The 26,515-nt window shown below is 46.5% G+C and overlaps 1 protein-coding gene across 2 annotated transcripts; it reads right to left on the bottom strand.

The window, feature by feature from the left end:
- On the bottom strand, nucleotides 1–22,147 carry LOC310769520 (F-box only protein 2-like). 2 transcript variants are annotated; one of them, XM_083628973.1, is made up of 7 exons: nucleotides 22,060–22,147; nucleotides 17,896–18,208; nucleotides 11,830–12,083; nucleotides 8,204–8,330; nucleotides 5,294–5,389; nucleotides 4,261–4,396; nucleotides 1–1,895 (listed from the first exon to the last, which is right to left on the bottom strand). In XM_083628973.1, exons 3-7 carry the CDS (start codon nucleotides 12,080–12,082, stop codon nucleotides 1,761–1,763), a joined length of 747 nt encoding a protein of 248 aa, XP_083485099.1. In that variant the 5' UTR covers nucleotide 12,083; nucleotides 17,896–18,208; nucleotides 22,060–22,147; the 3' UTR covers nucleotides 1–1,760. The 2 variants fall into 2 exon arrangements, with proteins under 2 accessions (XP_083485099.1, XP_083485100.1); XM_083628974.1 differs by lacking the exon at nucleotides 22,060–22,147 and adding an exon at nucleotides 20,362–20,873.
- Between the last annotated feature and the right edge of the window lie 4,368 nt (nucleotides 22,148–26,515).

Raw genomic sequence — 26,515 nt, 5'->3', positions numbered from 1 at the left:
TTCAAAGAAGTGTGACTAGCCCAAGGTCACCCAGCAGCTGCACGTGGAGGAGCGGGGAATCGAACCCAGTTCACCAGATTACGAGTCTACCGCTCTTAACCACTACACCACGCTGGCTCTCAGTGGGAACCACTGCTCAAAACAAAACAAAACATAACAAAAAAAAGTGATTTTCAGCGGAATCACATTTGTCCAGGTCCTGCTAGCCAGGGATGATGGGAGTTGTAGTCCAAAAACAGTCGGAAATCCTGAACTAGACCATCACTTGCCTTTACTTCCCACAGATCCCTCCATCACAGCTCTGCCTTCTTTTAATGCAGGCACCGGGGAACCTGCAGCTCTCCAGCTGTTGAAAGACTCCACCTCCTCTCATCCCTGAACCTTGGTGGTTCTAGCTGGTGGGAGCGGCAGTCCAAAAACATCCAGAGAGCATCATGTTAGCTACCCTGAAGGTATCTAGCCCAGCATCTTGTACTCACCATGGCCAACCATGAGCCCACAAAAAGGACCTGAGCCGAACAGAAACTGTCACGCTGCCTCTGACAGCAGCCACTAATAGCCTTGTCCTCAAATAAAGGCAAGTTTATAAGGCTGGGGTTTTGTTTTTTAATGTTTTCTCCTTTAAAAAAATCTACCTGGAAATATGACAGGCAGACCCGATCCTATCTCTTTTGAGAATGGACCAGACTTCAATGGCTTCATCCTTCCCTAATACTGTCTGTATAAGGCAGATCTGTTCCTAACTCTCAGGATTATTATTTTTTGTATTTTTTTTAGTTAAAGATTTTCTTGTTTTACAGAAGTACATGCAATGTCTCTCGTATTTTTTTCGTGTAACATTTTTACAAATCAGTTTCATTTGTTGAGACATTGGGGGAGGAGATGGGGGGGGAGTGGGGTGGCGATGTTTCTATTTTGCTTAATGTATGTAGGGTTTGGTGTCAGCGTTCCTCGTGCAGATTCTCTGCTGTTCATTTGTGTTTCTTCGGTGATGAGAGAGGTTGGGGTTGGCCTAGGGTGTGGTTGTTTGTTTGTGATTGGCTGTGGTGATCTTTGTTTTCGTGTGTGAGTGGGGTGGGTGGGTGTTTTGGACCAGGTTAGCCATATTGATTTGTATGCTGTTGGTGGATTATTGTCATTGTCTTGTTGGGCTGTGTATGTGATAAAGGGGAGCCATACTGGGGTGAAGGCATCTTCTTCTGTTTGTCCCCGTGCCAGTTTCAGTTTATTGGTTAATTTTTCTAGTAGGGCTGTTTCCCATACTATTTGGTACCATTGGTCCATGCTTACTCCTGACAGGTCTCTCCGGTGTCTGGTTATGGTGTTTCTGGCTGCTGAAAGTAGGTGAGTTATGAGTTCTTTGTGGTGTAAATGGACATTGTTGTATTGGAATATGTTTAGTAGGGCCAGTTCTGGGGTGATGTCTAATTAACTCTCAGTATTTTAAAACGTTTTACATCATCGGTGAAGTGGTTACTGCTATCGTATATTTTTTTTTACACACAAGCCAGCATTATATTATTCTACATTGCTGGAAGACCCAGGGAAATACTTTTAACGTAAGAAAGCACTCTATTTTCTCTCTCGCTTAGGGAAATTCCAGAGAAATAGATCGCAGCAAGCCCCAAAGTCCTGTTGGGCATTTAGCGCCAGGTTTCATCCAGCCCTGAGGACAACCATGCAAAGTTCACTCTGGCCTCGCTGAGGGATGGCATGATGTGCAGGCTCCTAAGCGGCTCCATGGCTCCCCGATTCCACCACTACGGCTCCACAGTTACGCTGCTATGCGTCACCCTTGCACCGTACCAGCCCTTCCAGTAGACCGTGTCCTGACCGCCGTGTTCGAAGCGAACGAAGCAGACCCCGGGACCGTAGTCGGCAAAAGTGTGGGTGATCTTGGGTGCAGGAGGAAGAGAAAAAGGCAAGAGGGTTAGAGGGAAATATTTGACCCCCCCAAAAATGTGAAGCATAGAATTGGAAGGCACCTGCTGCTGAGAGAAAACGGACATTATTCATGTATGCTACAACAGCAGCAAGAATTCTAATAGCACAAAACTGGAAGACTGCTGGAAGAAATTCAAAGACTATCTTCAGAAATACTGTAAAATTAATGAATGTTAAAATTATGTTTGGATGGGCAATAAGTGGTAATTAGCAACAAAAGTTAATAAGAATATGTAAAAAATGTATTGATAAATGGACGAAAATATTGAGTTATAATATGTTATGATATAAAGTTAAGATAAATGAAAAAGGGTAAGAATTTGCTGAACTGATTATGTAAATGGGAGTACAAAGGGGGGAGGTGTGAGGAGGTCAAGGAAACAAGCATCAGAATTTAAAGATATCAAAAAAAATGGATTTGTTTTTTAACTTCTTCTCTAACTATTTGTTTTTCGTATGAATTTTTGTATTTTTTGTGTTCTCTTTTTTCATTGTTTATCTTTTTTATGTGGTTTTTTTTCATTCTGTAAATCTCTACTTTTTTTGTAAAACCCCAATAAATATTTATATAAAAAAAAAAAACTGGAAGACTGGAGAAGTACCATCTAAAGAACAATGGCAAGAAAAACCGATGAGCTACACAGTTAGCAAACTTAGCAGACAAACTGCGAGAAAAGAACAACAGGGACTTTGAAAAAGAATGGGAGCCTTTTACAATATATTTGCAGAAACACCTCCCCAAAAAATGGAATCATTGGCAGGATTTAAATAAACATTTACCATTTTTTTTACATAAAACAAGGAATATAACACTGTGATAATATAGTATTGTATATAAACAGCAGAACGTATCATTTGATGTAATAAACCAGAAATGGAAGCTGAGGGAAGTCAATGGGGGTGGGAGTGAAAAATTAATGTTTAGTATTGATTTTGGATATTTGTTTTGAAAATGGAAAATCAATAAAATATTTCTTAAAAAAAGAATCTGGCCCACGCAGGTGTCCTCTTGGCTCTCCGAAATGTTGCTGGACTACAACTCCCATCATGCATCAGGGGCTGATGGAAGTTGGAGTCCCGCTACATCTGGAGGGCCCAAGGTTCCTCACTCCCGATCTACATCAGGGTTTCCCAAACTTGGGTCTCCAGCTGGTTTGGAACTACAATTCTCATCATCCCTGACCACTAGCTAGGGATGATGGGAGTGTAGTCCAAAAAGAGCTAGAAACCCATGTTTGGGAAGCCCCGATCCAACCAACTGAAGAATCAGAGTATTTGGGGATGGGGTACCAAGGAGGTTGCATGATTTGCCTCCCTGCTCAAGGCAGGATCTGCATCAGGTGTGGGGAAGCTTTGGGCCTCCGGATGTTGCTGGACTACAACTCCCATCACCCTTGGCCACTGACCACACTTGCTGAGGCAGATGGGAGATGTAGTTCAAGGAAGCAAGAGGAATCATCACAGCCAGGCAAAAGCACTCCAGGTGTGCTCCAGGTGAGAGATGCAGCTTGGAGAGGGGTCATGCCCTATCCTGGTGGCCTGGCAGAGATGCCTGAAGGGCCACTTTCAGGCTCCAGGCCTGAGATTTACAGCATAGCTGTCAACTTAGATTTGAAAATAAGGGACCAGCAGCCAAAATAAGGGATTTTAGTCAACCAGCAGCCAAACAAAGCCTCAAGCGGTGGTTCCCACACCGCAGCAACCCGGCAAAGGGGATGCAGCAAGGAAATCCACCGGCACCTCTCCGCTGGGAAGCGCTGAGCAAAGGCGAGTCCCCAGGCAACACGGCCAATTTGATCGGCACAAGGCATGCAAGCTCCACCCCCCAGTCATTCTTAGACTCCTTATTGGGGGAGCAACGCAGCCAAGCAACACAGTTGGAGCCTCCCTTCTCCTTGGCCAACAGGCAGGGAGGGAGAGGAGCTGCTTCCTTTGAAACCCGGGGAATTTAAGGGACATCATCAATCCAGGACAGCAGCGGGAAACGGCACTGGGATAAGGGAGTTTCCCGCCAAATAAGGGACGGTTGACAGCTATGATTTACAGACGTACACAATATATGGGCTACTTTTAAAATGAGGCTGCATTTTAAATTGCATTTTAATCTGTATTTTAAATTGCTTTATTTTATTTTTTCTATTATGTTTTTATTGTAATTTTATTGGTGTTAGCCGCCCTGAGCCCAGCTTTGGCCGGGGAGGGCGGGGTATAAATAAAATGCATTATTATTTATTATTATATACGAGATCAGTTACTAATGTCCACAAGCCAAGCCGACGCTGGAAAAAGGCAATGCGTCCCTCTGTCCACACCCACCTCGGTCCATTCGCCCTCGTTGCCTTGCGGGACGGCAATGGTGTCGCTCACAAACTCAGCCAGCACCTCCTCTGTCGAAGACAGGAGCTGCACTTTCAAGTTGTAGAGGCAACCAGCGTCACATCGGGCCGCATACCTGCAGGATGAGACCACAACATCTGTGACTATATAACTTGAGCATGAGCCAGTCATGTGAAGCTGGCAGCAGAAGAGCCAAACGCAGCTTGAGACTGTCTATGACGCACTGGGCAATAGATATAGGACTTAATATAGACTTTAATCTCAGCGGTGGTATTTGACTCCTTCTAAGTTAGCAAAAATGTATAAGACAAGTACAAAGATCTGCTGGGAATATAAAGAAAAAGAAGGTACCTTTTATCATATGTGGTGGACTTGTAAGGTAATAAAAGCTTTCTGGGAGATGATATATAATGAAACAGGGGGGAAAGGCTTAAAATAACTTTTGTTAATAAACCAGAAGCGTTTTTATTAGGAATTACAGGTACTGACATACCCAAGGAGCAGAAAATACTCTTTATGTATGGAACAACAGTTGCCCAGATGTTATTAGCCCAGAGTTGGAAAGAAGAGAAAAACGGCAAACTAAGCTGATTGAATACGCTAAGATGGCAAAGCTGACAGGAAAACCCAGAACCCAGGAGGAAAAAACTTTATAAAGGAATGGGGGGAAATTATAATTTATTTAAGAGACCACTGCAAGCAGATGAAAACATTAGCAGGATTTTAATTTCACTTGCAATGTAACAAATACTATGGATAATATGGATTGATAAAAAATATATAGATTATGGAATAATATGCAGTTGTAAATGTTGACGTTAAAGACCCATGGAGGGGATGGGGGGGGAGTCTCGAGATCCTCTTTTAGTATCTACAACATTCCCACAGGTGTAGCATCAGCCGATGGGCAGTGATGGAGGCAGGATTCAATTCTACATTGGCCGTATTTGCCAATTTCCCTGCCGGATTCCGACAGGTTCCACAGTCTCTCCACCCCACCCCCCACTCTTACCAGTCTTTCACCACAATTTTAGGCTGGGTGGTGTCCATAAGCTCCTCCCAGTATCCTTCGGCGCGGAGATCAATGACTTGCGACTTACAGCACCACCTGTAACATTTTAAAAAGGTTAACACGCGAGAAGAATGTATAATACTGCATACCCTCCAACATGTCTCTGATGAAAATAGGGGCGTCCTATTCAATAATAATACAGTGGTACCTCTGGTCAAGAACTTAATTCATTCTGGAGGTCCATTCTTAACCTGAAACTGTTCTTAACCTGAGGTACCACTTTAGCTAATGGGGCCTCCTGCTGCCGCTGCGCCACTGGAGCACAATTTCTGTTCTCATCCTGAAGTAAAGTTCTTAACCCAAGGTACTATTTCTGGGTTAGTGGAGTCTATAACCTGAAGCGTCTGTAACCTGAAGTGTCTGTAACCTGAATTGTCTGTAACCCGAGGTACCACTGTAATAAGAATTTTACTATTTACACCCCACCCACCTGGCTGGGTTGCCACTCGGGGCAGCTTCCAACATATATAAAAACATAATAAAACATCCTCCCTCTCAGGCCACTCGCTGCTAGTAGCATTCTCGGTGCAATTCCTCTTCCTCATTTGACAGCAATTGCATAACCTCCAACTTTTCTCCGATGGAATAAGGACATCCTATTCCATAATAATAATTTTACTATCAATACCCCGCCCATCTGACTGGGTTGCCCCAGCCACTCTGGGCAGGTTCCAACTTCTATAAAAACATAATAAAACATTAAACACTAAAAAACTTCCCTATACAGGGAAATCGTCAGATGGCTGGGGGGTCGGATAACTCCCTACCCTCCAACATTTCTCCGATGAAAATAGGGACATCCTAAGGAAAAGTGGGTGGCGCTGTGGGTTAAACCACAGAGCCTAGGACTTGCCGATCAGAAGGTTGACGGTTCGAATCCCCGCGATGGGGTGAGCTCCTGTTGCTCGGTCCCTGTTCCTGCCAACCTAGCAGTTCAAAAGCACGTCACGTGCAAGTAGATAAATAGGTACCACTCCCGTGGGAAGGTACGGCGTTTCCATGCACTGGAAACTTCTGGTTCTGGTTACCCAGAAGCAGCTTAGTCATGCTGACCACATGACCCGGAAGCTGTATGCTGGCTCCCTCGACCAATAAAGTGAGATGAGCGCCGCAACCCTAGAGTCGGTCACAACAGGACCTAATGGCCAGGGGTCCCTTTACCTTTTTAAGGAAAAGCGGGACATTCTGGGATCAAATCAGAAACTGGGATGGCTTCTGTAAATCTGGGACTGATCCTGGAAAATAGGGATACTTGGAGGGTATGAAACTGCCTCAAGCTATTTGCTATCTGCACTCAATCAAATGGTGAATATGGGCTTGAATACAGCCCATAATATGGGGAGGAGTTCATCCTTCCCTCTATTTCTGATGCTCAGGTTACTGGCGCCATTTCTATTTTAGCCAAAAATGGTACCACCCACAGATTTTTTTTATGTAGGTCGTTTAGAGGAGTCTCTTTGATTAAGCAGTTTGTCATTTTTTAAATTCTCTCTATACATAAAAATGTAAGGTTGTCATCACACAGCCCCCATTGGAGGATCTGTGCTGCTGTGTCACCAACAGGTCATGGGTGCCGGTTCACATGAGGGCCAAACAGCACCACCTGTCCACAAGAATGATGTTACCTAACCACAAAAATGTATACTGTTGGAGGAGTATCCAAAGGGACGAGCCAAAAACAGCCCAACGAGAATTGAGCATGTTCAGAAGCCAGAAGGGGGAGGGCAGAGGAATCGGATGGAGTGACTGGAACCCTGAGTTGCAGCACTTTGCGCTACAACACTTAGGTTGCATGCACATTACTTCCCCCTCCCCCAAACAATCCAGGGAACTGTAAGGTAAAGGTAAAAGGTAAAGGACCCCTGGATGGTTAAGTCGGTCCTGTATACCTGAAGGAGCGTCTCCACTCCCATCGTTCAGCCCAGACACTGAGATCCAGCTCCGAGAGCCTTCTGGCGGTTCCCTCACTGCAAAAAGTGAGGTTACAGGGAACCAGGCAGAGGGCCTTCTCGGTAGTGGCCCCCGCCCTGTGGAACGCCCTCCCATTAGATGTCAAGTAAATAAACAACTATCTGACTTTTAGAAGACATCTGAAGGCAGCCCAGTTTAGGGAAGTTTTTATGTTTGATGTTCTATTGTGCTTTTCTGTTGGGAGCTGCCTAGAGTGGCCTGGGAAACCCAGCTAGATGGGCCGGGTATAAATGAAGAAGAGGAAGAAGAAGAAGAAGAAGAAGAAGAGGAGGAGGAGGAGGAGGAGGAGGAGGTCCAGTCAAAGGCGACTATGGGGTTGCAATGCTCATCTCGCTTTCAGGCCGAGGGAGCTGCCGTTTGTCCACACACAGCTTTCTGGGTCCTGTGGCCAGCAGGACTAAACTGCTTCTGGTGCAACGGGACACCATGATGGAAACCAGCGTGCACAGAAACACCGTTGACCTTCCCGCCGCAGCAGTACCTATTTATCTACTTGCGCTGGTGTGCTTTCGGACTACTAGGTTGGTAGGAGCTGGGACAGAGCAACGGGAGCTCACTCCGTCATGGGGATTCAAACTGCCAACCTTCCAATTGGCAAGCCCAAGAGGCTCAGTGGTTTAGACCACAGCACCCCTGTGTCCCTGTTAAAAGTGGCATACTGCAGATGGATAAGAAAACCCAAGAAGAGCTGCAGAGGTCCCTAGGGTCATACATCCTGACCTCAGAGGCCACCAAGCAGCCCATAAACAGGGGGTGACGGACATTAACCCTCCCCATTGTTGCTCCCATTCAGAGGTATAAAAAGAACTCCAAATTTCAGATGTTCCACAGAGGCATCTTGGCTCAAACCAGGCCACCTTTACAGGGCTTTTGACTTACTCAAAAGATGAGACAAAGTATTTATGGACATCCTCGCTGGGGAATTCTTGCCCAAAATTTCCAGGCAGGTCCTCAATTGCCCAGCCGTCACCTCCATTTTCCACATCCTGCCAGTGTTCAAGACCCTCTGTGGGATGGCAGAATGACATCAGCAACATTAAAAATATATATTTATACTTTTCAGGTTCATACATTTCAGGAATTTTATAAATTTCATTAATTTTACAATCATTTTGACATTTCAAAACTTGACTTCCTTCTCCCTCTTTCTGCAGTTCCTTAAATACACATATATACACACACACATGCATGTACACAGAATACTGTTCTTCCTGGAGGAAAATCTATCAATTTGATGTTTCCTCGGTGTCAGGGAACTGACATCGGAGCCCAGAGTGGAGGTAGGGCTCTCCAACGATGCAGGAGAAGGGACCAGCAGGGAGAGGGAGAACACTTCCCTTGGGGAAGGAAATCGGCGTGACACCAGGAAAGAAGGGGAGGAGGGAAGGCCTTTGGAGAGAGGGCTCCAAGACCCTTCCACAGGGTCCAGCGGGGAGAGCCCAGGACCTCCGCTGGCCACGCCCACTCTGCGCAGGAGACTTCCGCGCAGGGAGGCTAGGCGGAGACTTGGCGTCAAACAGCTTTTATGTTGGAAGAAGTTCAGGGAACGCCCACTGACGGATTCTGCCAGTGACTGAGACAGTCGCCTTGTAAGGGCTGTCAAATCAGGGAAAGGTTTAGCTACCCCAACAGCTGGGAGCAGTTTGGAATTTACGCACAAGCAACCCCAATTCCCATTACACTCGGTTTCTCATTTTCACAGTCTTATCGTTCATTTCTCCAAAGCTACACATCACTTTATGAAAAAGGAAAAGAAAACTAGTCCTTATGAAAGCTCAATGGCATGTTAGTGTGAGTTTTTGCCTAACACACCCTTTTTTGTACACAATTGTGCCTAATCAGATATTGTTGGACTACAACTCCCATCATCCCTGACCATTGAACATGCTGCCTGGGGTTGATTTTGTTTATGTATTTTAACAAAATTGATATAGCGCTTGATTTCTGGCGGTTTACAAGAATACAAAATAAAGCATTAAAATTATCGGTTTTAAAGTTTTAAAGCTGCTTTAAAAATAATAATCCGAAGGCGGTAAAAGTCAGTGGGAGCTAAGCGATAAAACACACACGCAACTTCTACATGTCTGAACGGGCTTGGCTAAAGAAAAAAATGTTTTAAGCGGGCACTAAAGAGAGTACAGCAAACGTATGTGCCTGATTTCAAAAGGCAGGGGGTTCCAAAGGGTAGATGCTGCCACACTATAGGATCGATTGCTTACTAGTGCAGAATGGGTTGTTGCCAATTCTACAGACGGAAACGGGCATATATTTGGTAAGGTGATCTCGCAAGTAAACTGATCCCAAGCTGGCTGTTGAGAGCTTTCTATACCAGCAGCAACTTCTTGAACTTGGCCTGGTAACAAATTGGCAACCAGGGCACAGCTCTGATGGGAGGAGTTTTTATGCTGACAGGGCTTGCCCGTAGCCCTGCCACAGCACTAACTGCAGGATTAAGTGCAAGGCAAGCCCCACAAAGAGCACATTGTAGTAATCTAGCCTTGACGTCACCAATGCCTGATGGGAGTCGTACTTCAGTAATATCCGGAGGGCCAGAATGGCAAGCTAAGCTGATGGAATACGCTAAAATGGCAAAGCTGACTGGAAAATCCAGAAACCAAGAGGGGGAAAAACTTTATAAAGGAATGGGTAAAATGTATACTTATTTAAGAGGCAACTGCAAGCAGATGAAAACATTCGCAGGATTTTAATTTCACTTGTAATGTGAATGTAGTCTATAATATGGATGGATACAAAATATAGATTATGGAATAATATGCAGTTGTAAATGTCGACGTTAGGACCCATGGAGGGGATGGGGTGAAGAAGTCTCGAGGTCCAGAGTAATCTCTATACAGCGGTACCTCGGTTTACGAAATTAATCCATTCCAGAAGTCCATTCTTAAACCAAAACTAAGGTGCATTTTCCTTAATGAGGCCTCCCGCTGCCAGTGCCCTTCCGCTGTTCGGATTCCGTTCATAGACTGAGGTAAAGTTCACTAACCGGAACACTACTTCCGATTTTGTGAAGTTCGTATACCAAATAGTTCGTAAACAAGGCTCTTCTTAAACCGAGGTACCACTGTATATGGATACGCATTTGGATTGTTATAAATTTATATTTGTAAAATCAAATAAAAATTGTTGTGGTTTTTTTTTTTAAGTACCGTATTTTTCGCTCCATAAGACAGTAAGGGGAAATGTGTGTGTGTGTTATGGAATGAATGCAGGCTGTGCAGCCAGCACAGCAAGAGGGAGAGCTGTGCAGCGTTTCTGGGCCACTGGCTTCCCAGCAAAGCAGGATGAGAGACAGAAGGGGCTCCGTAAGGGCTCCTTTCCATCCCTCATCCTGCTTCACTGGGAAGCCAGAAGACCAAGAGGCACTGCGCAGCTCTCTCTCTTGCTCTGCTGGCTTTAGCAATAGCTGCGCAGCTTGCTCTGGCTTTTAGGGAGGTGGGAGAAGGGATGGAGGGCAGCCCATCAGTCCCTTCTCCCATCTCCCAGAAAAGCCAGCAAGAGCTACTCTATCTTTAAGGAGCCGCGCCGAGCCAGCGTGTCTGTTGCTCTTGCTGGCTTTTCTTGTTTTCCTCCTCTAAAAACTAGGTGCGTCTTATGGTCAGGTGCGTCTTATAGAGCGAAAAATACAGTATTATCCGGAGGGCCACAAATTAGCCACACACACTCACAATGTACCATATTTTTCGTCCCATAGGACGCTCTGTCCCATAGGACACACCTACTTTTTGGGGGGTGAAATAAAGGAATTTTTTTTCTTTATTCCCCCCCCAAAAAAAACCAGGTCGGGGAACAGTGGGATGGCGGTGCTGCACCTCCCCGCTGTCCCCTGAGCTTGTGGGGCTGGCCGATGTCTGCCCGGCGCGAGGGGTGCTCTGCTTCAGGGCGCCCCACGCGCCGGGTGGCAGGCTGCGGCCGCCCGCAAGCCTTGCGCTCCCAGGGGAAGATCCCCCGGGTGCGCAAGGCTTGCGGACACCTGCGCGAAGCACGGGGCGTCCTCCGGAGGGCGCCCCGTGCTCCGCGCTGCAGGCTGCCGCCTGCAAGCCTTGCGCGCCTGGGGGAACTCCCCCCGGCGTGCAAGGCTTGTGGATAGCTTCCTGGAGCCTGGAGAGCGAGAGGTGTCGGTGCGTACCAACACCTCTCGCTCTCCAGGCTTCAGCGAAAGCCTGCATTCGCCCCATAGGACGCACACACATTTCCCCTTCATTTTTGGAGGGGAAAAAGTGCGTCCTATAGGGCGAAAAATACGGTATTATTTTTATTCTCATCCTGTAGATTTACCGGCTCCGGCATGCCTTGAACGGGTCAGACAGAGATTCAACAGGCGCAGGCTTTTCCAGCCTAAAAGCACAGCGATGGGCAAAAAGTTTCACCTGCCAGATCGCAAGCACCCTGGTGTGAGGGTGCCAAAAGCCACACACAGTGGGTGTGTGGAGACGGCCACTCTACTGCCAACTCCTATTATTTTTCCAGAATGTTCTCTAGCCACTTGCCTTCGCCGTCCGGGTTCTTGATTAAATTCCGCTTCCTCTTGTTCAGGAAGTAGAGCGTCTGCCAGCTGTCGACGCTTTCCTCTTCTGCATCTTCCCCAGCGAAACCTTCCTGCTGGCATTTCAACAACCAGAGGGCAGCTCCATCAATCAGGTTTTTCCACTGGGAGCAGACGAGGCGACACACTAAGACCAGTTCGACCGCAGGGAGGGATGCGAAGATCCGGACCAGAAGAGGCTCTGGGAGGGTCTCCATCCTGGAGGAGAGAGCTTGCTAAAAATAAGGCTACCAGACGTCCCTGTTTCCCGGGGACAGTCCCCGGATTTGTGAATAAGTCCCCGGACAAATTCCATCCCTGGAATGTCCCCGGATTCCATCTAATGTCCCCGGAAAATGCAACAGCAGCAGTCTCAGCAGCCCAGAGCAGTCAGCTCAGGTTGCCTTCAGGAGCTGCTCAGAAGTCCCCATATGATGGTGGTGCAGGGGCTCTAAGATGCAGCTTCCGGGCTGCCTCCACCTTCACTGACCCCAGCAACCAAGCTGTGAAGGGAGGCTTCATGCTGCCTGTTGGAGCAGCCTCCCAACTCCTACTTGTGTGCAAGCAGGAGGGGACGGGAATCTCTCAGCTGTGAAGGGAGGCTTCATGCTGCCTATCAGAGCTTGCGTGCAAGCAGGAGGGGGCAGGGATCTCTCAGTTAGGCAACTGGGAAGCCTCCCTTCCCAGCTGAGGGATCCCCGCCCCTTCCTGCTTGCACGCAAGTAGGAGTTGGGATGGGGCTGCTCCAAAAGGCAGTGTGAAGCCTCACTTCCCAGCCGAGGGATCCCCACCTCACCGCCGCCACTTTGGGCCCTCCTTCTCCACCTTCCATGCCTGACCCACGGCACACCGCTTCCCCACCACCATCACCAAAGAACCAACAACTCGGGGGCTGCCCAGGCTCATGGAGAAAGGAGATAGAAGCCTCGGAGGAAGGGGAAACATGGCGGTTGAGGTCAAGACGGTGGCCGCCCCTCTGGCACCGCCATCGCTGTAGCATCAACATCCCGAAGGTGTAGTATTTGTTTATTTATTTAACGTGCCCCCCCCCCCCGATTCATTGAAAAAAATCTGGTAACCTTATGCTAAAATGTACTAGGGTTGTCGCCCTAGTCAGAGTAGGTCTTTTCAAGGTGACAGACATGCCTGACTTAGACCCATTCATTTCAATGGGCTGTTTTCCAATGTTAGTCTTACTCGGAACAGAGCCATTATGTTAATGAACATGCCTAACTTTAAAAAAATATTTAAAAGTACTTAAAAGTACACACACACATATAAGGGAATATGCGCAACTTGCAGACCTAACATATAGAGTAAGAGAACAAGAAGAACATATGTTTAAAGAAGATGGGAAAAGGTTTATTGAATATATGGGGGGAGGGAATTGTGTACACTTGAAAACGATGGCAGCATTAAGATAGATTCAGCTGTTGAATTTATCTTAATTTCAAGATTTATTTGAAAAGTAGTTGTAATCTAAGCACGGCAGTTGCCTTTGAATGATTTCTGTAAATAATGTATATGAAAGAAAATGATATCAAAATAGAAAAGAGAATTTTTACAAAATAGTAACGATAAATTAAAGTAAGATTTAGCTACAGATAGGTAGCCGTGTTGGTCTGCCATAGTCAAAACAAAAAATTTTTTTTTCCTTCCAGTAGCACCTTAAAGACCAACTAAGTTAGTTCTTGGTATGAGCTTTCGTGTGCATGCACACTCCTAACCCACAATAATACTACAACCAGACGTAACATGGACACTGGCACCAGAGCCTGCAATAAACCCATATGCCAACTTTGCTGCCACATACACCCGGACAACACCATTACTGGCCCCAACAACATCACACATACCATCTCGGGACTATTTAATTGCTCATCGTCTAACATTGTATATGCCATCAAATGCCAACAGTGTCCTTCAGCTCTCTATATTGGACAAACAGGCCAAACCTTACGCCAAAGAATAAACGGACATAAATCGGACATCAAGAATCACAAGACAGAGAAACCAGTAGGAGAACACTTCAATCTCCCAGGACATTCTATACAAGATCTCAAAGTAGCTGTATTACTACAAAGGAATTTCAGAAATAGACTGGAAAGAGAAGCTGCTGAATTGCAACTCATTACCAAACTTAAAACCATGGAGAGACCTGGTCTGAACAAAGACATTGGATTCTTATCTCATTATACATGACAAAGCCATTTTTCACCTTCTCACCCCTTGCTTTTTCCTGTAAGACCTATTGCAGTCGTTAAGAGTCGTCAACAGGCTCATCACAGCTATCTGCCAATCACCCATTCCCACCACCCTTCTGAGTAATACCCCTCCCCACCTTCTCACTATATAGAAGGATCTGGCAACTTCTGTTTCAGTGTATCTGAAGAAGTGTGCATGCACATGAAAGCTCATACCAAGAACTAACTTAGTTGGTCTCTAAGGTGCTACTGGAAGGAAAAAAATTTTTTTTGTTTAAAGTAAGATGTTGATTATAAAAGAAATATGGAGAGAATGGGAAGTCATAGGTTTGTGTAGAAAACGCATAATTGGATTTCTATGCATTTTTTGTGAACATAGACATTCTTATTGGACTGACTGAAATGAAGAAAATTATGTGTTGTATCTATATGGAAAATGAACAATAAAGCATTTAAAACTGTTTTTTTTAAAAAAGATAAATTCAACAGTGTAAATAAGTTTTGATGGATGTAATAATGGTATACAGTCATACCTTAGATCCCAAATGCCTTGGTACTCGGACATTTTAGCTCCCAAATGCCATAAACCCAGAAGTGAGTGTTCGGGTTTGCGGACGTTCTTTGGAAGCTGAACGTCCAATGGGGCTTCAGCGGCTTCTGATTGGCTGCAGGAGCTTCCTGCAGCCAATCAGAAGCCACACTTTGGTTTCCAAATGTTTTGTAAGTCAAACGGAGTTCCGGAACGGATTCCATTCGACTTCCAAGGTAGGACTGTCCTGAACTGTTTAGTTTATGTGAAATATGCAGGGATTTAAGTTATGCAAAATGAACCATGGAAAGAGAAGAAGGGAAGTCATTGATATTTTAAGAGTTGCTTAAGTGAATATTCCAAAATGTAAAACAGAAAATTTAATAAAAAATACAGAAAAATATATATATTTAAAAATACCACCAAATTTAAATCAATCTGACACAACCAACACCTCGACAGTGGTGCTTTGTTTATGCTAGTTCAGAGTGGCTGGCCTCAGACTAGGAACGCCTGGGTTCAAACTCCCCTAGCCCTGCCAATTCAGCCATCAAGCTCCTTGAGAGACCTTGGGACCAGTTATTCAGCCAATTTACTTAACAGGGACATTTAAGGATTTTAAAAAGAATAAGAAATAAGCCCATATACCTTCTTTGAAGGGAGAAGGTTTGGCTATCACTAATATGTAACTAAGAGTTAATGCCTGAGTTTGTTCACTTCCTCCTCCTCCCCCTCCCTTTTTCCTTTGATGATATTTCTTTTTCGGTCATAAAAGCGAGGACAGTCTTTTTATTTTTTTAAAAAAACTGATAAGTAAGCAGCTGATCAGGAGCTTTTTAACAGATCTGTAAGCAGTTGTTGGGAACTATTTTAAAAATGAAGAGCAAAGGGGCGAGATCCTTTAAAATAAATCAATAATTAGACTGTAAGGATATTTTATTGGACTCCATGGGGCTTGCGACAAAGTAAACAGACTTTTAATTTTGCTAAGGAGACAGAATTGGGTAAAGAGACTTAGCTTTGGGGTGTGCTAGAGAAACTTAGCGATTTTATAAGCTGCTGCTCATTATCAAATAGAAAGAACCTCCCTCTGTCTATCAGCTTACTCGTTCCAATGTAACAGAAGCCAAATATTTTCAAAAACAACCAAATTAGCAAGCGGGTGTTTAATTAACACCCAGCCCCCTGGATGAGCAATTTGCAATCTCAAGGATTTAAAAATCAGCATCTGTTGAAGGGAACCAGACAGATGACGGTCAGCACCACCAAATCTATATAGCATGGGTAGGCAAACAAAGGCCCGGGGGTCGGATCCAGCCCAATCACCTTCTCAATCTGGCCCGCAGACGGTCCGGGAATCAGCGTGTTTTTACATGAGTAGAACGTGTCCTTTTATTTAAAATGCATCTCTGAGTTATTTGTGGGGCATAGGAATTTGTTCTTTCCCCCAAAAAAAATATAGTCCGGCCCCCCACAAGGTCTGAGGGACAGTGGACCGGCCCCCTGCTGAAAATGTTTGCTGATCCCTGCTATATAGGGTTGGAGATAAGCTTGCATGTTGTGATCCAAAATGCATTTACTAGCCCCTTTGAGCTTACAGGTACGTTTCCGAGCACAATTCAAAGTGTTGGTGCTGACCTTTAAAGCCCTAAACAGCCTTGGTCCAGTATACCTGAAGGAGCGTCTCCACCCCCATCGTTCTGCCCGGACGCTGAGGCCCAGCTCCGGGGGCCTTTTGGCGGTTTCCTCACTGCGAGAAGCCAAGTTACAGGGAACCAGGCAGAGGGCCTTTTCGATAGTGGCGCCCTCCCTGTGGAATGCCCTCCCACCAGATGTCAGAGAGAACAACAACTACCAGACTTTTAGAAGACATCTGAAGGCAGCCCTGTTTAGGGAAGCTTTTAATGTTTGATGTATTACGGTATTTTAATTTTTTTTTTTTTGGAAGCTGCCCAGAGTGGCAGGTGAAGCCCAGCCAGATGGGCGGGGTATAAATACTAAATAATTATTATTATTATTATTATTATTATTATTATTATTATTATTATAACCTAGTTTTATTAAAATTGACGAGAAGAAGCCAGAGTTTGGCTGCCAACGATCTGATCAGATCCTGCAGGGATCTCTCAAGAATCTGGCTGTGCAGAAGGTCCCCAGATTTATCTCCAGGTGCAGCTGGGAGAGACTCCTGCCAGAAACCCTGGAGTGCTGCTGCCAGTCAGTGTAGACTGAGCTAGAGGGACCCATGGTCTGACTCAGCATAAGGCAGCTTCAGAAGGTCCTAAGAAATTGTCTCTGAGGCACACCTTTCCCCCTCCCTCAGTCACGAAGCAAAGTGGAGGGAGGGGGCTCCGTCTAGCCTCTTACAACCCCCTTCTTTGCACAGCTGCCTTGCAAGGTTGGCCCGATGTGCTTCTCCAATGACTCTGGTAGTTACTGCTACCACCGCTGTCCCTTTGAGTCATTTCCCCACATTCAGGTTTTAATTCTGTTAATCAGGGGTCAGCAAACTTTTTCAGCAGGAGGCTGGTCCACTGTCCCTCAGACCTTGTGAGGGGCCGGACTATATTTTTTTCGGGGGGGGGGGGAATGAACGAATTCCTATGCCCCACAAATAACCCAGAGATGCATTTTAAATAAAAGGACACATTCTACTCATGTAAAAACACACTGATTCCTGGACTGTCCGTGGGCCAAATTTAGAAGCCGATTGGGCCAGATCCAGCCCCGGGGCCTTAGTATGCCTACCCATCAGTGGTGTAGCGTGGGTTGTCAGCACCCGGGGCAAGGCAAGTAATTTGCGCCCCCTAACCCGTGGATTTGCCCTAACCCCAGATGTTGCGCCCGGTGTGGCCGGCCCCCCCTGCACCCCCCACGCTACGCCACTGCTACCCATGCCTTTAATGTTAGTTGTTTTATCTATGTGTTTAGTCATTCTTGTTTGTATCTGTAAGCTGCCTTGAGTGCCACTGGGTGAAAAGGTGGGGTATATTATTATTATTATTATTATTATTATTATTATTATTATTATTATTACCTTGATAAAAAGATGAAAGATCTCTGCCCCCAAACTTTGGGAAACGTCTGCCTTTTTGGAGCAGATGATCCCGAACAAATCATCCATCAAAAGCAACGTCAACTCAATACATTCATTCATAAACCAGGATCATTTGATCCGGGCTCCGTCGACTCGTCTATCAATGATTTATTTATGTTTCTAGAAACGAACTTGCACATTCTAATTTTTTAATGGGGTAAAGTTGGGAGAGGAAGGGCATTTTTGCAAGGGCTCACGTACCTCTAAGACGTCCGAACTTTCAAGGTTGGGGAGGTAAGGAGTCTGCAGGCGGGCGAAAAGGTGGATTTTGCAGGAGGGGGGTGGGAAAGAGAGCGGAGCTGGTGCTTTCCGTCTCCTAGCGCAGCATCGCAGTGGTCCCTTTCCTTTCCGTGACACAGCAAGTCTCTGATGCCCCAGCCTCGTCAGCAAGGTTAGAGAAGAGGAGGAGGAGGAGGAGAGATTTTTTCTGGGGCGTCAGACTCCGCCTCTGGAGCGGGACTGGTCTGATCTTGTCTGTCGCAGGCAAGTAACTTCAGATCTTGGCTCTTGTTCCCTTTGGCTGAGTAAGAGAGAGAGAGAGAGAGAGCTCATGCAGACGAACCAATGCAAGCAGCAAGTCAGGAAAACGTGCCCTGCAAGACCGAGATTCGCCTTCTCTAGGAGAATGTTTGCAGTTTACATTTCCAAACCAGGAAAACGTGCCCTGCGAGGAAAACCTTTGCATTGACGCTTCCAAGGGCGGTCCCGCAGAAGATGTAGCAAGCTCGTTTGGGTGGGGCCCAAACCAACGGATTCAAACTACAGTGGTACCTCGGGTCACAGACGCTTCAGGTTACAGACGCTTCAGGTTACAGAGTCCGCTAACCCAGAAATAGTACCTTGGGTTAAGAACTTTGCTTTAGGATGAGAACAGAAATCATGCGGTGGTGGCAAGGTGGCAGCGGGAGGCCCCATTAGCTAAAGTGGTGCTTCAGATTAAGAACAGTTTCAGGTTAAGAATGGACCTCCAGAACGAATTAAGTTCTTAACCTGAGGTACCACTGTACAAAAAAGGAGATTCTGACTCAACCTTAGGGAGAACTATCTGAAGGTCAGAGCTGAACCGACTCCCTCAGAAGAGGGTGGTGTTAAAAGAATTCTAAGGTCTCAAGTATAAATTAAATGTTCATTGTCTCAAGTATAAATTAAATGTTCATCATCATCATCATAGTTATTGTTTATACCCTGCCCATTGTTTATTCCCCAGCCACTCTGGGCAGCTCCCAACAGAATATTAAAAACACAATGAAACATCAAACATTAAAAACGTCCCGATACAGGGTTGCCTTCAGATGTCTTCTAAAAGTCAGGTAGTTGTTTATTTCCTTGACATCTGATGGGATGGCATTCCACAGGGCAGGCGCCACTACCGAGAAGGCCCTCTGCCTGGTTCCCTGTAGCCTCACTTCTCGCAGGGAGGGAAGCACCAAAAGACCCTCGGTGCTGGATCTCAGTGTCCAGGCTAGATGATGGGGGTGGAGGCACTCCTTCAGATATACTGGGCAGAGGGCGTTTAGGCAAACACATACATAAGTATATAAGCCACATGTCTGAAATAGTACAGGAGAGCAATCCTGAAGCATATTGATAGTGTGCTCAGCTTAACAGATAACTTGCCAGACTGTATTTGAAAAGGGAGGTGTAAGCCCCTACAATCCAAAGACCAACTGGATTCCCCACCCCCACCCCCACCCCTGCATTTCCTTCCTCCTTGCAGGGAAATATTTGAGGCTGTAGCCTAGGACTTGCCAATCAGAAGGTTGGTGGTCCAAATCCCCACAATGGGGTGAGCTCCCGTTGCTCGGTCTCTGCTCCTTCCAACCTTGCGACTCCTCCCAAGCACATTTTGTCTGACCTAGTCCTGGGGTCCACAACATAGTACCTACGAGTGTGTACCCCACCCACTAGGGATGCACTTTATTTGCCAGTAAGCGCGGGGGGGGGGGGGGCAGGACAGGAATCAGCATTCACTATCAGGTTTCCCCAAAGACATGTTATTTTACTAGGGAGAGTGGAAGGGAATATAAAAAGTACACTTACCAGTATGTTAATAGGTAAAGGTAAAGGGACCCCTGACCTTTAGGTCCAGTTGTGACAGACTCTGGGGTTGCAGCACTCATCTCGCTTCACTGGCCGAGGGAGCCAGCGTACGGCTTCCGGGTCATGTGGCCAGCATGACTAAGCCGCTTTTGGCAAACCAGAGCAGCGAACGGAAACACCGTTCAGTGGCGTAGCGTGGGGGTGCAGGGGGGCCGGCCGCACCGGGCGCAACATCTGGGGGTTAGGGGGCGCAAATCCACGGGTTAGAGGGCGCAAATTACTTGCCTTGCCCCGGGTGCTGACAACCCACGCTATGCCACTGACACCGTTTACCTTCCCACCAGAGTGGTACCTATTTATCTACTTGCACTTTGACATGCTTTCGAACTGTTATTTACAGCATTCATGGCCCACTGAATAGTAGAACTGAAACAGGGCTGCTTGTGTCAGAAAGGAAATGGCTGCCTTCTCAAACCCCCAGTTGTGGTCCCTCAATTCTCTGGAAGTCCCAAGCAGCTTCCATTGCCTCCCGTCCTTCAAAGAACCCAAGCAGCAGCACCATAGAAATGGACCAGGGGGCTTCTGAAAGTGATTGATAATGGGGGGGGGGGGTTAGCACAGCATTACCTTGGAGGAAGATCCTCCCCTTCTTCCAGGCTGATTTCTGAGATTTTGTGTTCGTTTAAATCAATTCTCCATCCATGAGAATAGAGAGAAAAGAAACAGGAATGTCAGAATGTGAGGAATGGATCAGGCCCCCAGGCAGGGATGTCACATTTTTTTAAGCAGATTTCTAAAGATGCTAATATTTACACTGGGAGGGGCGTGGGATGGAGAACCTTTTTGCAAAATGGGGACAAGGAAGCACCTAAAAGCAAATTTCTGTTTGTGTGTTTGTTATGTACTGAGTTGAATAGGATCCAAAATGCAGCAGTCTGATTGGTCCTAGAACAATAGGATTCAGAATGCAGCAGTCTGATTGGTCCTAGAACAATAGGATTCAGAACGCAGCAGTCTGATTGGTCCTAGAACAATAGGATTCAGAATGCAGCAGTCTGATTGGTCCTAGAACAATGCAGCAGTATGACTGGTCTGCAGGAGCCACCCAATCCAGCTCCAGATGGAAGTGAATCCACAACCTGATTGCCCTACAGGAGAATTCTGGAATTAGCCAATCACGTGCAGCCCATTGTGTAAATAATGTATATAAAGCAGATACTGTGGGGGAACTTTCATTCCTCCTCCCACTTTGAGCTGAATAAAGAGCATGAAATCTACTCTCGACTCCGAGTATATTTCAGTGTTGATCTGGGAAACGCAGATAACGTAGGTTCGCATTAAATGGAAACGGCATTCATTCTTCTCTTCTCAAAAATTGCAAAGGTCAACACTTTCTTTGACCTTTGATAGCTCTTTGCCAAACTTGGTGGTACCTGAAGTATTCTTCTTCGTCTTTGGCGATCACAAATAGCCAAGTAAGATTGTCTTCCATAAACACGGTTTTAACAATGAGTCTGTAAGTGACTGGGGAGGCCAATTCTGGACCTACATGACCTTCCACAGTGGGGACATTGGTTCCCGGGTGGAAGTTGATCCTCTTAGCACGTTTCTCCCTTGCGTTCTGAGTTTGAGCATCTTCAAAGCCCATGACACCTTTTGCAAAGGCTGTTCTCCAACTGGAGCACTCGCAGGCCAGTGTTTCCCAGTTGTCGGTGTTTATACTACATTTTTTTAGATTTGCCTTGAGACAGTCTTTAAACCTCTTTTGTTGACCATCAGTATTACGCTTTCCATTTTTAAGTTCGGAATAGAGCAGTTGCTTTGGAAGACGATCATCAGGCATCCGCACAACATGACCATTCCAACGAAGTTGATGTTGAAGAATCATTGCTTTAACACTGGTGATCTTTGCTTCATCCAGTACACTGGCATTAGTTCGCCTGTCTTCCCAAGTGACGTGTAAGATTTTTTGGCGACACCGTTGATGGAATCTTTCGAGAAGTTGGAGATGGTGTTTGTAAGTGGTCCATGTTTCACAAGCATACAGTAAGGTTGGTAGTACAATAGCTTTGTAAACATGTATATGCAGGTTCTAGCAAGACCCAAGGCAGTGATTCAGCTTAACGGTTTTATTGTGGCCCCAGGAACAGAAAGGGGGAAAGGATCTGATTTCTAAACTCTTTAGCCAGCCCCTGGCGACACCCACCTAAGGCATGACTGGCTGCTTTGCACCTACCAATGGAGAGCCTGCAAAGGACTCTATAAGGGCTCTTGTGTACCCCATAAGGGAAAGGGAGCAGTTTTTGTTTACAGCAATTCACTTACTGCCAGGAGTTTTTCAGATGCCATGTTATAACTCAAGTAAGCAAGGGTCACTACAGCAAACCTCTGCAAGGCTCCATGCGCTGATGCCAGAACCTCCATTCAAACGGCCACACACTTTGTTGCTGGGCAACAGCCCTTGGTGACATGGAATGGACGGCCACCGTGCCAAGATTCTAGGAGAGACAGTGTGTCATAGTACACTTGGACCTGGGAAAGCAAGGTGAAAAGCCCCACTCAGCCTGGAGACTCCCTGGGTGACCTCGGGCTAGTGACTCACTTTCAGCCTAGCTGGCCTCACCAGATTCTTGTGAGAAGACAGGGAGGAGAAATATGGACCTTACCTTGAGAGAAAGGCAGGATGTACATGTCATAAACCACCAGTTGTGAAAAGCTGACCCATACCAGCTGCACAGTATTTCTTCCACAGGATTCTGTACTTGATAATCCCCTATGCTAGACTGGGAATATCCCCTCCAACTTGCCTGCATTTAGACACAGCCACAAGATTGAAAGTGAAGTCAATTTGGGTTCAAGCAAGACCCGAGGCTTAATGGCTTTACTGAGGCCTCAGGAACAGACTGGGGAAACAGGGAAAGGGTCTGATTTATATAAACCTCAGCCATCCCCTGGCAACACCCACCCAGTGCATGACTGGCTGCATTGTGATGTGGACTCAGGCTCAGAGGAGACAGAAAGCACCTGCTAAAGTCCCTGCAGGCAGCATTGGGTACAACCCTGTGTTTTCAGCAGGGGCTGTTAAGTGCTGAAGGGACAGCAAGTTGAGCTTTTCTATTGCCCCCACCTCCCACAGAAAAGAAGACCCTTTTCAGTCCTGCTTTCCAGTGTGAACAGGATGGAAGACGTTGGCAAAGACCTCTCTCTTTATTATTTGCGTTGGCTAAGGAGTCCCAATAGAGGGACGTGGGTGGCGCTGTGGTCTAAACCAGAGAGCCTAGGACTTGCTGATTAGAAGGTCGGCAGTTTGAATCCCCGCGACAGGGTGAGCTCCTGTTGCTCCTGCCAACCTAGCAGTTCGAAAGCACGTCGAAGTGCAAGTAGATAAATAGGTACCACTGCAGCGGGAAGGTAAACGGCGTTTCTGTGCACTGCTCTGGTTTGCCAGAAGCGGCTTAGTCATGCTGGCCACATGACCCAGAAGCTGTACGCCGGCTCCCTCAGCCGATAAAGCGAGATGAGCGCTGCAACCCCAGAGTCATCTGCGACTGGACCTAATGGTCAGGGGGTCCCTTTACCTTTAAGCAGTCCCAATAGCCTGGTTCCTGCAGGTAAGATGCATTTTGAGAGAACTGATGAAGCATCTTCTCTTCTTCACATGGGGAAGTGGCGTGGGACGGTGAAAAAGGGCTGTTGTGAACATCTCTGGGTGGAAAGAGACTCCAGGAGTATCTGAGCTTACCCAGGGTTCCATTTCCTTGGAATGAAGGCTGTGGTGTCTTTAGGCTATTATGCTTTGTTTACACATATGTATGAGGATGGAGGGTTTCACAGCATTAACCCTCCCATCGATCTTGCTTCCCCATTGGGTTTCCAGGGATGCTTCAAGCCAAAGCTCTGTCTCCAGCTCAGAGCAAAACAGTCTTCTGTCTATCCAGCTTCCAGCATCCACCAAACGTACCATACACAACACCCCCGCCCCCCCCCCCCCAGCCTATACGTCTCCATCTTAGATTGATGTGGTATCCATCCAGGCAAATGTGTGTAGATTTGCCTTGTTAATGTTATAAGAATTCTAGGGTCTCAAATATAAATTAGTAAAGGTAAAGGGACCCCTGACCATTAGGTCCAGTCGTGGCCGGCTCTGGGGTTGCAGCGCTCATCTCGCTTTATTGGCCAAGGGAGCCAGCGTACAGCTTCCGGGTCATGTGGCCAGCATGACTAAGCCGCTTCTGGTGAACCAGAGCAGCGCATGGAAACGACATTTACCTTCCCGCCGGAGTGGTACCTATTTATCTACTTGCACTTTGTCGTGCTTTTGAACTGCTAGGTTGGCAGGAGCAATGGGAGCTCACCCCGTCGCGGGGATTTAAACTGCCGACCTTCTAATCAGCAGGTCCTAGGCTCTGTGGTTTAACCCACAGCACCACCCACATCCCTCAAATACAAATTACCGTATTTTTTGCTCTGTAAGACTCACTTTTTCCCTCCTAAAAATAAGGGGAAATGTGTGTGCATCTTATGGAGCGAATGCAGGCTGCGCAGCTATCCCAGAAGCCAGAACAGCAAGAGGGATTGCTGCTTTCACTGCGCAGCGATCCCTCTTGCTGTTCTGGCTTCTGAGATTCAGAATATTTTTTTTCTTGTTTTCCTCCTCCAAAAACTAGGTGCATCTTGTGGTCTGGTGCGTCTTATAGAGCGAAAAATACGGGTAAATGTTCATAAATGTACAAGACAAACCCATACATAAGTATATAAACCATGTGTCTGAAATAGTACATGAGAGCAATCCTGAAGCCATTTTGACTCTCCCAAATTGACCTCAAATATTTTTCTGCAAGGAGGAAGGGAATAGGAAAACCTCCCCATTGTCTTTAGTACCTGAATCCTGTCTTAAGGGCGTATTTGTGTATGAATAGAGTGAGCCTGTGACCTGGAGTCAGGAACCCAAAGTATTAACCATCACAAAAGAATAGCCAGGCTGCCCTGGTAATGCAATCAGTGACCGTTATCAGGTATCCTGTGAGTCAGGATTTCTGCTGGAGACTGCCTCATTCTGTGATGTATGTATGATGTTTTGGCAGGTGGTCTTGGCCTACAGGGTGGGCAATTTCAAAAGTTTATATAAGGGCTTACACACCATTGTTCAGTATTCTCTCCTCCCTCCTGCGTGTGGTGTGTGAGGACCCTGTTGCAACAGTTTAATAAAGATCAAGCTTACTAGCTGCTTTGCTTCTCAATATTCTCTGGTTTGCCTCTGTTATTTTCTCCTACCGATAGGGAACCCACTTAAGGACTCTGTACGGGCTCATAAGAGAAAGGGAGCAGTTTTTTCTTATAACAGTGGCCTCTCCTTCCTTGGAGGTTTCTAAGCAGAAGTTGGATGTCCATCTAACAGGGATTCTTTAGCTGTGATTCCTGCGCTGCAGGGGGTTGTACTAGATGACCCCCGGGGCTCCCATCTGACTCTAAAAATCAGCTAACATGGCCAACGGTCTGGTAGCCAACAGGCAGGGCCCTCTAGCAGCTGTTGGATTATTCCCGTTCTAGCCCTTGTAATTCATTTCATTTCTGTTTTATTTATTGTTATACTGTATTTGTATCCCCTCTTTCCTCCAAGGTGGGCATATATGAGTCTCCCCACCCTGTGTGCTTTTTATCCTCACAACAACCCTGCGAGGTGTGTTGGGCAGTGAGACAGTGACTGGCTCAATGGTCAACCAAGGACGCTTCAAGCCCACTGCTGTATTGTTATGTATCGAGTTGAATAGGATCCAAAATGCAGCAGTCGGATTGGTCCTAGAACAATAGGATTCAGAATGCAGCAGTCTGATTGGTCCTAGAACAATGCAGCTGTATAATTGGTCTGCAGGAGCCACCCAATCCAGCTCCAGATGGAAGTGAATCCACAACCTGATTGGCCTACAGGAGAATCCCGGAATTAGCCAATCACGTGCAGCCCATCGTGTAAATAATGTATATAAAGCAGATACTCTGGGGGAACTTTCATTCCTCCTCACCACTATGAGCTGAATAAAGAGCATGAAATCCACTCTCAACTCCGAGCATATTTCATGTATTAACAGCATTGAAGTGATCTCCCTGGGCTGCAAGCCTGGGCAGTGTGTCTGGAGGTCCTGGGCTGCCCAGTTGACAAGACCCCCCCCCCCAGCCTCTCTGATGTGGTTCAAAGGAAAGCAGAGCTCAGCATTGTTTACAAGGGTCAGCAAACCTTTTCAGCAGGGAGCCAGTCCACTGTCCATCAGACCTTATGGGTGGGCCGGACTATATTTTTGGGGGGGAAATGAATGAATTCCTATGCCCCTCAAATAACCCAGAGATGCATTTTAAATAAAAGCACACATTCTACTCATGAAAAAACACCAGGCAGGCCCCACAAATAACCCAGAGATGCATTTTAAATAAAAGGACACATTCTACTCATGTAAAGTAAAGGTAAAGGGACCCCTGACCATTAGGTCCAGTCATGACTGACTCTGGGGTTGTGGTGCTCATCTCGCTTTATTGGCCGAGGGAGCTTCCGGGTCATGTGGCCAGCATGACTAAGCTGCTTCTGGCGAACCAGAGCAGTGCACGGAAACGCCGTTTACCTTCTCGCTGGAGCAGTACCTATTTATCTACTTGCACTTTGACATTGGCAGGAGCAAGGACCGAGCAACGGGAGCTCACCCCATCGCGGGGATTCGAACCGTCAACCTTCTGATCGGCAAGTCCTAGGCTCTGTGGTTTAACCCTCAGCGCCACCCGCGTCCCTCTACTC

This window comes from Podarcis filfolensis, assembly GCF_964270895.1.
Source record: "Podarcis filfolensis genome assembly, chromosome: 8".
In the NCBI taxonomy this organism is placed as follows: domain Eukaryota; kingdom Metazoa; phylum Chordata; class Lepidosauria; order Squamata; family Lacertidae; genus Podarcis; species Podarcis filfolensis.
The sequence above is the reverse complement of the archived record's forward strand: the minus strand, read 5'-3'. Positions and strand labels throughout refer to the sequence as shown.

Coding starts and splice junctions, on each gene's coding strand:
- LOC310769520 (XM_083628973.1), bottom strand. CDS start 12,082: ATGGAGACCCTCCCAGAGCCTCTTCTGGTCCGGATCTTCGCATCCCTC. Junction 5,390..8,203: donor TACTTTGTCTCATCTTTTGA/GTAAGTCAAAAG, acceptor AAAATGTTACAG/GTGGTGCTGTAAGTCGCAAG. Junction 4,397..5,293: donor AAAATTGTGGTGAAAGACTG/GTAAGAGTGGGG, acceptor CTCATCCTGCAG/GTATGCGGCCCGATGTGACG.